The 14,728-nt window shown below is 35.6% G+C and overlaps 1 protein-coding gene across 2 annotated transcripts in view; it reads right to left on the minus strand.

Annotated features, from left to right (window-relative positions):
• MTHFD1 (methylenetetrahydrofolate dehydrogenase, cyclohydrolase and formyltetrahydrofolate synthetase 1) overlaps window positions 1-14,728 on the minus strand; it is a 90,024-nt gene that overhangs the window by 43,613 nt on the left and 31,683 nt on the right. For both annotated transcript variants that reach the window (XM_074236156.1, XM_074236155.1), the window contains exons 5-9: window positions 13,808-13,944; window positions 13,573-13,673; window positions 6,627-6,763; window positions 5,762-5,873; window positions 708-835 (exon numbers count right to left, since the gene is read on the minus strand). In XM_074236156.1, the coding sequence (XP_074092257.1) occupies window positions 708-835; window positions 5,762-5,873; window positions 6,627-6,763; window positions 13,573-13,673; window positions 13,808-13,944 (615 nt within the window). The remainder of the gene's footprint in view (window positions 1-707; window positions 836-5,761; window positions 5,874-6,626; window positions 6,764-13,572; window positions 13,674-13,807; window positions 13,945-14,728) is intronic.

The following is a 14,728-nucleotide window of genomic DNA, read 5'->3' on the forward strand; positions in this document are numbered from 1 at the left end:
ACTTGAGCAAGGTCACACAGCTAGGTAACTATTAAGTTCTGCGCTCAGGTCCTCTTGACTCCAGGGCCTGTGCTCTATCCACTATGCCACCTAGCTGCCCTGATACCTCCCTTCTGTTCCCCAAAATCATTCAACCCATATCTAATTTTAGGAGATAAATATTTTATAGAAACACTTCCTACCTAGTTTGATTCTATGGTGGTCAGACTCAAGATTCTTGGAATTATATAATTTGAAAACTGGAAGCCAAGGTCATGAAGTGAGTTAGTAGATGAACCAAAACAAGAACTCAAATTCTCTTGACTACCTTTAGTGCTCTTTCCACCACCTTAAAAGAATTAATCACTCATTTACAACAAACTTTCAATCCAGGTTAACTTCAATACTGCCAGCCACTAGATTCATAGACTGCCTCCCTCCATTCATAGTTGGTATGTGTTTGAAGAATCAACATTTCAAAATCAAATCTGAATAATTTTAGAGATCATCTATGCCACTGCTCTACTCCTTGAATACAGATAATTAGCTCTATATTTATATAGCTTAATCTCCACATAAAGCCCTATTTGAGGCTCATATTTTTATCTTTTCTGATTATATTCTCAAAACATTTCTAAAACTGAAGGATATGACAAATGGTAATTTCTGTTGTATGACATAAAAATGCTTCTTATTCTGCCTTATTTTTTTTCCACAAATGGAAGTACCTGCATTAACATTGCCACAGTCATGGGTCCAACTCCACCAGGCACCGGGGTGATATAAGAAGCCTTCTCTTTTGCTTCATCATAAGCTACGTCCCCCACAACTCTTTTTCCATTTTGTTTTGTATCATCTACAGAATAATTTTCAAAAGCAGAAAAATTCTTTCAGATAAAGGAAATGCATGGACCCAATTCTCATAAATGTTTAGCTCTTCACCCAATTTTTTTTATTAGCTCTGTGCTTCCTGTGGTATCTGATGGAATGATGGTTATTTGAGAGCTTGTTCGAGAAACTTAAGTGGGATTAGGATCTTGAGTCCTATCAGGTATACATACTTCCCTTTTCTTCTTTAAAGAAGAGAAACAGTTGCTAAATTATTAAATAAACAAACAAAAAGATGGAAAAACATAATAAAATGCTTAGGCTTTGACATACCAACAGGAAATTCCTTTAGCCTGAAACCAGGAGTTCAAGGAAACCAAAGCTGTTCTTTATTCTTTGTGCCAATTAACATAATGAATGAGCCCTTCTTAAAATGCTAATTGACCAAGGCCTACAAAGGGAGTTTTTAGGTGTACAAAGCCTGAACCCCACCACAGCTGCCAGATCCCGTTTCTACAGCAACTGTCAGCATTCTGTTAAGCTAGCTGTGTGAGTTGAACAATTTAACATCCAATTCCAAAGATGAGCAGCTCCATAAATGTATGCAAAAGGCAAGAATGTAATTACGCTTCCCTCAAAAGGATGCCAGGAACAACTACAAATCTTACCAGCTAGGAATAGTTATTTGGGAGAACAAAAGCAAAGGATACACCATCCGCTCCCTTACACAAAGCAGCTCCCACACTCAGTTTCACTGCTTCTCCTAGGAAAGAAGAAGGAGGTCTAGACTTTGTAGCTCTAAGGTTCAGAGCCAGAATCTGGGATTCCATTGTGAGCAGGGTCTTTAAACATCTACATATAAGCTTTTTTTCAGTTTCAGTCCAGGGATGAAAAAGGCTATCGTGGGAAGAGCACTGAATTAGGATTCTAGAGATCTGGGTCTTACTATCTTTACAGTCTCCTCTTCAATGCTGGGAAATGCTACTTCCCCTACCAAACTCACTGGAGAGTTTCTGGAACTAAATAAGATAATGTAAATGAAAGTGATTAGAAAAGTATAAGATATTGTGTAAATGTATACTGATGCTGATGATACTAATCTACTTCCAGAACAGCTGATAAAACTAGAATTTAGATCATGAGAGTTTATTTGTTTTTAAGCATTAAACTGAGAAAGAACACTTATTCCTGGATCTTGTAAGCTAAAGACTCAATCAGAGTAAGAGTTCTGATTAAATGATCAATCAACTACTGTCTATAGTTTGGTTTTTGAATTTACTTCAAACTTTTCTTTTTCTGAACAGATTTAGTCCAATAACAAAGTGAATTTACTGACTGCTTCCCTGTTTTCACCAAGTACTGCAGCCCTCTCAAGTCTTTTAATAAATAGCATCCAGCATAGCAGCCACTCAATTTTAAAAATATAAAATCACAAAACTCAATTTTCCTCCAGAATAGCAAATTTTATAATTAATTCTCTCTCTCTCTCTCTCTCTCTCTCTCTCTCTCTCTCTCTCTCTCCTCTGGCAAAGGTCCTTAGAGGCTATCTCTTTCAACTTCAACAAGATGAAGAATTTCTTTTACAGCAGACCCAATAAACAATTTTCCAGCCTCTGCTTAAAGATCTCTAGTCAAGATGGAAACATTCACTATCTCCTAGCAAGGAGACCACACTGCCTGCTCCACTTTTAGATAGCTCAAGTTGTCAGAAAGTATTTTGAAATTGAAATTTGCCTCCCTGAAATTTCTACTTCTGGCTCCTAGTTTGGTCTATTGTAGCCAAACAAAGGAAGTCTAATCCCTCTTCTACAAGACAACCCCACAAATACTTGGAATATTGCTATCAGGTCCCCTCCAAGTATTCTTTTTTTTTTTTTGTCTTGGAGCATTGTATCTCTTTTTTTTAGGAGTTATTTTATTAAACATTTTATTTGTTTTCCAATTATATACAATAGTAAATTGTACCCATCATTTTTTTCAAGGCTCTGAATTCTACAATTCCCCCCCCCCCCAGGGTGTCTGGCAGTGTCTGTATTGTTTCCATGCCATACATTGATGTAAATTGAATGTTATAAGTGTAAACACAAACCCCCTCCCCCCCCAAGAAGATGGGAAACCTCAAGATAGAAAGAGAAAAAAAATTGTACTTCAGTATGTATTCAGATTCCAACTCTGTCTCTGGGATGAGTTCCTTTCTTTATCATAAATCCACCAGAGAAGTTGCTTCAATATTTTTCCCTCAGTTGCTATCACTAACTGTACCTCTACTCTATTCCTCCCCACTCTCATTTATTCTATTCTCTCTCTCTCTCCTTTCATCCTGGCCCTGTCCAAAAGCGTATTGCATCTTAGTACCCTCTCCCTTGATCTCTCCTCTCTTCTGTCACCTATTCCCCCCTTCCCTCCCCGCATTTCCCCTCATCCCGTCCCTTTCCTCCCATCCTTCTCCAGGGCAAGACAAATTTCCTCACCCTATTAAGTGTGTATGCCATTTCCTCCCTGAGCCATTTCCGATGAGAATGAAGGCTCACTCATTCCCCCTTTCCTTCCCTCCTCCCCTCCATTGAAAAAGCTTTTTTTTACTCTTATGTGAAATCTCTTAGCTTCTTCATCATCTCCTTTTCCTTCCTTCCAGTACTTTCCCCCATCGCCCTTTCACTCCATCCCTTTACCACATCATACCATTATATTCCACTCCTTCCTATGTCCTGTCTATATATGCTCCTTCTAGCTGCTCTTATAAATGAGAAAGTTCATATGAGTTATCAATATCTTCTTCCCGTGCAAGAATATAAAAAGTTCAACATTAACAAGTTCCTCATAGTTAGTCCTCTCTTCCACTCCTCTATGGTTCACCAGAGTCCTGTACTTGGAGATCAAACTTTCTCTTCAGCTCTGGTCATCTTGTTAGGAAAGTTTTAAAGTCCCCTGTTTCATTGAAAATCCATCTTTTCCCCTGAAAGAGGATGTTCAGTTTTGCTGGGTAATTGATTCTCGGTTGTAAACCAAGATCTTTTGCCTTCTGGAATACCATATTCCAATCCCTACGAGCCCTTAATGCAGATGCTGCCAGATCCTGTGTAATCCTGACTATGGAGCCTCGGTAGTTGAATTGTCTATTTCTGACAGCTTTTAGAATTTTCTCTTTGATTTGGGAGTTTTGGAATTTGGCTATAATATTCCTGGAAGTTTTTCTTTTGGGATCCCTTTCAGGGAGTAACTGGTGAATTCTCTCAATTTCTATTTTACCCTCAGCTTCTAGGATCTCAGGCCAATTTTGCTGTATTATTTCTTGAAAAATGAAGTTTAGGCTCTTTTCCTGGTTGTGGCTTTCAGATAGTCCAATAATTTTCAAATTATTTCTTCTGGATCTGTTTTCAAGGTCAGTTGTTTTTCCAATGAGATATTTTACATTTTCTTCTAATTTTTGACTTTTTTGGAAGAGTTTTATTTCTTCCTGATTTCTTGCAAAGTCATCAGCTTCCTTTAGTTTCACTTTGCACTTGAAGGAGTTATTTTCTTCAGAAAGCTTTTTTATCTCCTTTTCCATTTGGCCAATTCTGCTTTTTAAGGCATTCTTCTCCTCATTTGCCTTTTGTTTTGCTTTTTTGCATTAGGCCTAAACTGGTTTTTAACATATTATTTTCTTCAGTATTTTTTTGTATTTCTTTCACCAAGCTTTTGAGTTGGTTTTCATGATTTTTCCACATTGCTCTCATTTCTCCTCCCAATTTTGCCTCCACCTCCCTGAATTGCTTTTCCAAGTCTTTTTTGAGCTCATCCACAGTCTGAGCCCATTTTCTATTTCTCTTGGAGGTTTTGGATACAGAAGCTTCGATTTTATCATCATCAGAGTATGTGTTTTGCTCTTCCACAGGACTGAAGTACTTCTCCATCCAAGTCTTCTTTTCTACAGGATACACATTCCTATTTCCATCAGATTATCCTCATATGGCAATAGACTCCATTCTTCTCACTATCCCTAACATTCTCTTTTGGTTTTAATTGGCAGTTTCTTGGGTTTTTAGTAAGATGATGTTATTTTAGCCTTTGAATGCACCTTATAGGGGACAAGGATCTATCCAAAAGGAACACCTGGAAAGTTCAGCCTTTGGGTTCATTCTCTCTACTATTGTTCTGTCATGTCTTTTATTCAATTTTTATTGAACATGAGAACCAGTTTGGCAGAGAACTGTGTGTTTATATGTTCTGTACTAACAATAACAAAGGAAGAATAGTAAGAAAGCATAGTTTTTGTTTTATTTGTATTTTTTTCTGAGGAAGGCAGATTGTAAATGAGGTTGGTAAAAGCTTCAAGTTCAAATAAATATTCTATGATAACCTATAAGAGTAACTGGACATCATCTATTAACTTTCTTGTTCTCTACAGCTCACAAAGGATAAAGATGAAGAATGATAAGGGCTGAGAATCCTGTTATATAGAAGAAACTCCAATGTCATCAGGAAACAGTGAAAGTGATGACTTGTAGGAGACCAATTTCTTTCTAATCCATTAGATAATTGTACTGCAGGAAAAATGAGTTATCAATTATGAGTTACTGCTTTAAAAGCATGTTGAGAGAGTGGGAGGGAGATTAAATATGGTGAAAACTTGACAGTGACTAATTTTCCTGGCAATTTAATAACTGTACCTCATACTTAAGATTAGAAGGGGAAAAGAAGATTATCCCTTACTTTAAGAACTGAAACAAAGGCTAGATGCTTCACTGTATATTTATTTAATAAGGCAAGATTTTATCAATGTCATCTAAAAATTACATCCTTACCCTCCCTGTTTTCTACCATATTAAGGTCCATATTCAGTATAAATTCTAGAATAGTTCACTTAACACCATTCCATTCAACATGTACATTCCTGGCTTATTTCCAATGAGTCAAAGGATCTTCCTTTACCCTCCTCAACTTTTCCAAAAATAAGAAGTGGAGCACTAACCTGGAACATAGTTGATTCCACAGTCTATTACTATAGCTCCAGGTTTAATCCATTCTCCTCTTACCATTTCAGGCTTTCCAGCTGCAACCACAAGGATATCAGCTTTATTTACCTGTCAAAAAAGGGGAATAAAAGCCAAAAACAATCATAGCAATACATAGAAAGAGATTAGAAGCACAGTCTAGAAGTAAAAAGGGCATTGGAATAGCATCAGGAATCTTGTATTTTTCCTCTAAGTTACATTAAATAAACCTTATAAATCACTTAGCTCCTCAAGTTCTCAACTTCCTCATCATCTATAACAGGGGGCTGTCCAACTTTATTTTTAAAAATTTTTATCGAAACAATAGACAACATAATTTTATTGGCCATTTTAGCGAGAGTTCTGTAGTAGTTCGGCTTTGCCACATTTTAGACAGCCCTGATCTATAAAATAGGGGTTTGTCCTTTTGAGGGACATTGTGAAAGAAAGTTGCTGGGAGTATTTGGAGAAGGTTTAGAGTGGAGGAAAGTCTTTCAAATGATCCAAAGCCATTACTAAAAATCCCAAGCAAAGTTATTTCTAAAACTTGTCCCCTTCAGTTTTACAGGCTACATTTCCGTGAAGGGAAGCATTAGACTCATCTTATTATGAATAAAAAAAAATCTGTCTGAACATTTGGATTTAGACATTTGCCTATGATCAGGAGGGCATCAGAATTTAGGCCTGTTCTGTGCTAAGGATTTCTGTATGGTCAGAAAACAAACTGTCAATTGTCTGAGAGATATTTTGTGATAGCCAAACTCCTGGGCTCTTAGGACAACGCATACTTGGTCAGCTAACACCAATTGACCTTAGGTACACACTATTTCCTGAAGATCTTACCTCCTCAGACAACAGGACAGTCTTGGAATGGCATGTGGTCACTGTGGCATTATTCCATAGAAGCAAATCATGCATCGGTGCACCAACAATTTTGCTGCGTCCAACCACCACAGCATGCCTTCCAGCAATCTGGACTCCTGAAACAAATCCCAGAACTGATCTCAAACACAGGGGCAAGAGGAATTTTTGTTCACAATACTACCTGTAGCTTACTGGGGTTGGAGGGAATAAGTGATCATGTATGGGCTTCCATCACAAGTCAGAAACTTCAAATTTCTTCATCTCCCCTTATTCTGGGTAGAAATTCTTTGCCTTTAAGTTTGAGTAACAATTTTAGACTTAGACATTGTTCCTTCTTGCTGTGGGCTTTCTGAAAGCAGTTTAAGCAAAATTCATTCACTGAGTCATAGCAGAGTGGGAAGAAAACCCACACATGAAAAAAACCAAACCACTGACACATAGCTAAATAACAATATGGAAGAGGGTAACAGATTAAATTACAAGAACAAAAGGGGGGCAGGGAGCAGAGTGAAGGGAGAGACTAGAGTAGTTAGTACACAGTTTTGTTGTCTTTTAGTTAAAAAAAAAAGATACACTGGAAGAGGGTTAAGAGTTCTCCTTAACAACATTTCCCTTGACGCCAGAGTCTGGGCAGAGACTACGGTTAGAAAATGAGAAGGTTCCCAAGAACAATGTTTTAGAGTAAGAAGTTAGATATCTAGTCTAATTACTTCAATTTGCAGAGGAAGAAAACAGGACCCCCAGGAGCCCAGATCCCCCAAGAAACATCCTCCAAAACTTAAAATGCCTCATTATTGGCAAAATAAGGAGAATCGCATCTAGACTCCTGCACTAAGCCTGAAGGAATCTTAGAAATGGTTCCTTTGGGACAAATCAAGAGAGAAGTACAAAGCAGACCTAGCAACTGGACAGGATTAGTCTGGTGCCATCCTGGGAAAGGGCCATCCAAACCCAGAGGCAGGAGAAGAGCACCAAACAAAGACCAGATGGGGGGACTCCTTATGGGAATAGCTGTAGTAGTACCAAAGGCACGAGGACAGACAAGAGCCATGTGATGACAACAATTCCTCAAAGAAGCTTAGGAGGGAATGCTGGCAGCAAGGAGAAAGGCACAGTCTGACATTGTGATCTACCCAGGAGCCCTGTGGCAAGAAGGTAGATCCAGGTAGAGCTCCAAACTGGGAGAGTACCAGGGTCCCTTAAGGGAATGTCCTAATCTTGTTCACCAGACACGGAACCAGGTGAGGCCTGCTCACTTCCTTCAGGAGTACAAGAACAGTGTCTGACCCAAATCAAGCAAAGCCCTTCACCTGCCACAGTCAATATGAACAAAACAAGAAACAGAACAAACATTATGAGGAAATACCTTAGACAACACAAAGTGGGGTGTAAAAACCTAAGGAAGAGAGTGGTAACCTTACATCAAATAGCAAAATAACATGGAAAACATCACTCAAGAACTGAATGTCACGAACATTAGAAAATGTCAAATAGAAAATGACACAATGAAATATCAAGAAAAATTAAAACAAAGCCACTAAATAGAAAAAAAAAAACCAAGTAATAAAGAAATAGAATAATATGACAAGTGACCAGAAAAATAGGCCGAGAGTTCATCTAAAATTAGCAAGCTTTTCTGAAAAATCATGACATTGTCTTGACAAAAAAAGTTTAGCTACCATACATCAAGAAATTATAAATGAAAACTGCCTAGAATACTTAGAACCAGAAAGCAAAGTGAAAAGAGAAAGAATCCACAAATCACATCCTAAAATAACCCCCATGAATATCATAGTCCAAATTCAAAATTTCCTAGACAAAGAAAAAATCAAGCACAAAAAATAGAATTCAAATACCAAGGATTGATATTCCCCCCATATCCCCCCAAAAGAAAAAGGCTTACAATCAAGAATAAAATATTTTACTTGAAAAAGTATAATCTTGGGGGGGGGGATTCATTCATGAAAATACAGAATTTCCAAGAATTTCTGATGAACATACCATACCTGAGTAGACATTTTGAATTAGAACCATAAAGGTTACTCTTATACATAGCAATATTTAGAAAAGGGATTTCAAAGCATCTTTCAGGTTTAAGAGCTGCACTTCTCAATCAATGCATTAGGCAACTAATAGCAGATGTATTTTATGTGTAATTTGTGTATGTTTCTGAAATTTTACAGTAAATTAATTTTAGACTAGAAATTTAAGTATTAGTCAGCTAGGTAGACTGAAAGCTAACTTTGGAATAAAGAAGATCTGGGTTCAAGTTCAATCTCAAACACATCCTAACTGATTCTGGGTAAATCACTTAAATCTCTCTGTGTTCCTGGAAACCAAGATTCTACTGAGCTGTAGAAATGCTGCAGCAACAGCAGGAAGTTTTCTCATCAAAATTTCTCTACATCAATGAAACTTACAGATCAGGGGGAAAAAAATTCATGTCCTCAAGGATAAATGGCAATAAGGCTTGGGTTTTTTGTTGCCAGTTACAATCAAGCACCATTTGTACTGGGGAAAAAGCTGATAGAATAAAACTTGCCATTTAAGATATGACTACACTTACTTATTTAAATTGCAAACTTTTTGTACATATATCATTATATTTATAGGAAAGTGTATGCAGGGATAAAGCATTTTTAATAGTAATTTTTAAAAGTATATATGAAGAGCAATTTTTTGAATATCACAAAAAGCACACAGCTAAAACCAAAGTATGTGCAATGGAGAAATACTTGAACTTTCTCCATAAATGCAAGAATAAGATGAGGATGCTCCCTTTTCCCACTCCTTTCATTTGACATAGTTCTAGAAATGCTAGCTTTAACAAAAAGACCAGAGGAAAATATTGAAAGTATAAACATGGGAAAAGAGGAAACAAAATTATCACTGTTTTCAAAGTAATACTTTATAAAGCTAGACAAATTAATAACAAAATTCATTTGGAAAAAAAATGAAAGGTCTTGAATCTCCAGAGAAATAATGAAAAATAATTGGAAGAATAATACTTTCAGATCTTAAAGCATATTTATAAGCAGTAATCATAAAAAGTATTTGATACTTAAATTAAAAATAAAAAGTAGCTTACAACATAAGCATTATATATTTATAGCATTTTAAGTTTGGCAAAGTACTTCACATATATTATCTTAGCTGATCCATACAACAACTCTTAAGATGTAGGCTCTATTATTATTCCCACATTGAGACTGAGAGTTAATAAGTGTCTGAGACAAGATCTGAAATGAATTTTCCTGACTAAGTCACGATTTTGTCTCAGAAACATCAAATTCAATAACCCAATAAAGAACTCTTATTTAAGAAGAATTAATGGAAAAAATACAAAGTTTAAGAGAAATTAGAATTAACTAGATTAGAAATTAATATGTTAAGTTATATAAACTCAAAAGAATATGCCACCTGAATATTAAAGGTTGTGACCTTTGAAAAAGTTCAATGAAAAATCTGGCAGTGAATGAAATGAGGTACTTTTCTGAGCTATGGCTAAAACAGGAATTCTTAAACTTTTTTGCATATTCTCTCCCCCCCATCCCAGAAGATGAGAAAGGAAACAATTATATTAAGTTATCAAAATATTAAAAAACAAGCTAACAGCAACAAATAAAAGCCTAAATCAGACTCCAGTTAGATTTGTCAATCAAAGGAGGGCTATGGTGATCACAAAAGATAAAACAAGTAATCTGATTACATGAAATTACAAAGGTGACCAAGGGAAAATTCTCTGCATCAACTATCTCTGATATCCACATAATAAAAGTTAGACAAACATATAAGACTGTGAGAAATGTAGGGTGTTGGTCTTCACAGGTTGTAGAGCGAAGCCGTTAGGGAATCCATTACAAAAGGGGAATGGCCCAGCCAATCACAAGACTGGAAGAGTTTTCCTAATTCCTTTCCAAGGATACCAAACCCCAAACCAGTTTTCAACTGGTCAAGAGTGACCTAGAGATTTTGTCCTAATGCTACTGAGTTTGTATGGTGTGGGGGGGATCATATTAAGGGCATATCATGGAATGGGTGGACCTTTTAGATTATAACTCAAACTCTGAGAGCCTATGAACATCCAAGAGGGAGGGGCAAGAGTTTCTGAAGACCATAAATTACCTGACTTTGAAGACTAATTCGTGTGGAGGTACCTGTATCTTGTAAGATGTATCTTGCAAGGTTTGTAAATAAAATGTACAATTTTCTCTCACTCTAGCAGGTTTTTCTTTTCATTCATTTATAACAAAGACCAAAACTCAGCTTTTCAACTGATAAATCATCAAAGGAATTCAATTTCAAAAAGAATGGCAAACTATTAACAGTCACATGACAAATTGCTCTAAATCACAAATGAAAAGAAAAATGCAAATCAAAATAATTTCTGAGACTTCATCTCATTCCCCCAAACTAGCAAAGATGACAAAATGCAGAAATAGTCGATGTTGGAGGATTTGACCAAAGAGAGATATACCTATACACCTTTGGTATATCTTATGATCCAACCAGTCTTGAAAGTAATTTGATATAAATCCCTAAACTTCCAATCTTGTGGACAAAGATTTCATTGTTAAGCAAATACCCTGAGGAAGTAAAAGGCAGAAAGGAATGGTTTATATATTGTACACCAAAATATTCACAGGCAGTATTTTTTTGTGTTCTAAAGAACCAGAAACATAATAGATGCTCATTGACTAGGGAATGGTTAAACAAAATGAGGTACTTGAATGAAAGACATTATTGTGTGTAAACAACAATAAATGTGAAGAATTCAGAGAAGCATGGGAAGATGTATGTAAAATAAGGCAGAGTGAAACAAACAAAACCAGGAAAACAAGAGAGACAATGATTACAACATAAAAAGAAAGAACAAAGAAATACAATTACTAATTACAATTACACTTGTAATTATATGTTAAAGTTTGTGATTATAATCACCAAATTTGGCCCCAGAGAAAAGATAGAAAATGTACTTCTTTCTTTTTTTTCTGTGGTAGGGAACTGACAGTATAGAACACTATATACAAAGTCAAACTTAGCTGTTGTGATTAGTTTAGTTGTTTTTTGCAAGGCAATGGGGTTAAGTGGCTTGCCCAAGGTCCCACAGCTAGGTAATTATTAAGTGTCTGAGGCCGGATTTGAACTCAGGGATTCCTGACTCCAGGGCCAGTGCTCTATCCACCGTGCCACTTAGCCACCCCTCTGATTAGTTTTTCTTAACTGATTTTTCTTTCTTTTTTCATTTTTGGTAGAAGGGCTGGCTCACTCAGTAAGTGAAAGAGGGAGATATAGTTGGAAATGAAAATGATTTTAAAAAGAAAATGATTTTTTTCAATAATTACAACAAAGATTATGATTGGCAATAGTTATATCTAATTTAAGATAACAAATGTAAACTTTTTGCATAGACTTCTCCAGGTCTCAAAGAAGAAATTTTAAATTCTGATATTCAAATTCTAATCAGGACCACTTAGCACAAAAGATGAGACTAATGGCAAAAGGAAAAAAATTATGTTCTCAAATCATTTGTAAAATAAACACTGAGGCTACATATAGAACTACCTACACAAAGGAAGATCTCATAGGAAAACAATATACCTGGACTACCACAAAGCAAACAGAAACAAGAGACCAGAACATAATGAAACTGAATATATATAATTATAATAAGATCTTCCTCATTTTACTGGAAAGGAGGGGATCATGAATATAGAATACTGCACATGCTGTCAAATTAAGTGACATGTTATTTAGTTTGTTGAACTTAAGGGCAAGAATATATATTTAGAAATGGTTAATTTGCAGATTCTCCAATACAACCCAATTCTGTCTCCCATATCCATGCCTTTCAGTATCTGTTTGTCGTTTTTGGAACACTCCATCTTTTCACCTCCACCTCAAATTTCACTGTTTTCTTTTAAAATTCAGTTCAGATTTCATCATGTGTAGGCAACCATTCCCAATCCCCTCAGAAATGACCAAAAATGACAAGTAAAATTTCAGAAAAACCTGGAAAAATTTACATGAACTGATGCAAAGTAAAATAAGCAGAACCAGAAAAACAGTGTATACATTAAGAAGAATATTATATAATCAACTGAACAATTTAGCTATTCTCAGTAATTCAAAGAGCCAAGACAATTCCAAAGAATGTATGTTGAAAAATGCTATCCACCTCCAAAAGAAGAACTGATGCAGTCCGAATGCAGATTGAAACATACAGTTTTTGTTTGTAGGATTTTTTGGTCTGTGTTGTCTTTCATAACATGAATATGGAAATGTTTTATATGACTGCATGTGTATGATCTCTATTAACTGCATCTCAGAGAGGAAAGGAGGAAGAGGACATGGCACTCAACATTTTAAAAAATGATGCTAAATTTTTTTTTACAAATAATTGAAAGAATAAAATTTTATTCAAAAAGAAATTACCTTCTATTCATTTTATATATTTTTCTGTATGTTCCTAGTTATTTACATGTTAACTTCCCATTTAGAATGCAAGTTTATTAAGACCAGGAACAATTTTTTGCCTTTCTTTGTATTACTTAACCCTTAATACAGTGTTTAACACATAGTAAGTGCTTAATAAATTCTTGCTGATTAATCAATAAATGAATATAAAGACCAAAATAGAAAAACAAACTACAGATGATTAAAAAAAGGAATCATTACTCTAAAAAATTAAAATAAGATGGTTAATTAATTTTATGTAAATGTATTTCCAATGATTATGATTCATGTAAGCTTGAGAAAAGTTTTTTCCAGATAAACTTCATATCTTCCTAGCAGTGTCCAGAACAGAAAAGTATTGAAATTAACATCTGTTGTTTTACAACAATAAATATTTAAAGAAGAATTTGCAGAAGAATATTAATAGAAAACTTTAAAAAAAAGAGAGGCTCTGAAAAATTAATCTTACCAGTCTCTTTGATAAGTTCCAAGCATCCTTTAGGAGTACAGGGAATGAAACAATCTCCTAGGTCACCTCTAGCAAGTTTCCCAGCATTGATACTAGTCAATCTGAAACATTAAAGACAGAATAAATAAGAGAAAGGCAATTAAGAGTTTTGAACAATGGCATGGAGTTTCTTGGAGTTATCAATATGTGTTCTAAATACATGCTTTAAAATGAAATGACTCAAAGTCAAACACACCCATCCACATCCTTTTCAGGAGCAATGGTATTTGTCACCAGCTCAGTGTTAATGGTCTTCTCTGAATCTAAAGGTAACTGGACCAAGAGTCCATGTACAGTAGGATCTTCATTCAAAGATGTGATGTACTTTAAAACCTAAAAAACAAATTTTGTAAGTTAAAGAAGGTATAGGGTAGGAATGAATACTTTTCTAAGACAAAACATATTCAGTCTTACTTTCCCACTAAGTTTTAGTTCAGATAGTTCAAAGGAAAAAACCTATATATTGGTCCTGCAAACAATTTTCCTGTTAGATCAAAACACTCCCAATAATATTTCTAAATACTAGAAAAGCATGTTGAGTTAGTAGTTCAAAAGTTTTTTTTAGGGGAGGTAGAGGGAGGGAATGTGGGGTCAGGGAAGAAGTGAGGGGGTATGGGAACTTCTGGGGATAAATGGTCTACATCTGTGATTTTGCTGTAAGGCATTCTCAGTGAAGAAGCTCCTACCAATGAAGATAGCCAGAGAGAAGACCATCAACTTCTGCAATTTATAGATATAGAGATATCTGAGATACTGAGAGGGTTAAGCAATTTGCCCAAGGTCACACAGGTAATGTCTGACAGAGGTAAGACTTGAATCTAGATCTTCCTGACACTGAGACACTATTCAATATGCTGCTTTGCTTTTTAGTCTGCCTTCTTATTGAGTCATTTAGGGTTCCATCACATGCTTTACTTTTTATATCTAATTATTGGAATGCTCTTGTTCATGAATCAATTACACAAGCATTTAAGTGCCCACTTTCAGGCAACCAAAAAAATTTATTAAGAATCTATTAAAAGTAGGGGCAGCTAAGTGGCACAGTGGATAGAGCACCGGCCCTGGAGTCTGGAGGACCTAAGTTCAAATTCAACCTCAGACACTTTATAATTATCTA

The sequence above is a fragment of the Macrotis lagotis genome, chromosome 4, assembly GCF_037893015.1.
Source record: "Macrotis lagotis isolate mMagLag1 chromosome 4, bilby.v1.9.chrom.fasta, whole genome shotgun sequence".
NCBI lineage: Eukaryota > Metazoa > Chordata > Mammalia > Peramelemorphia > Peramelidae > Macrotis > Macrotis lagotis.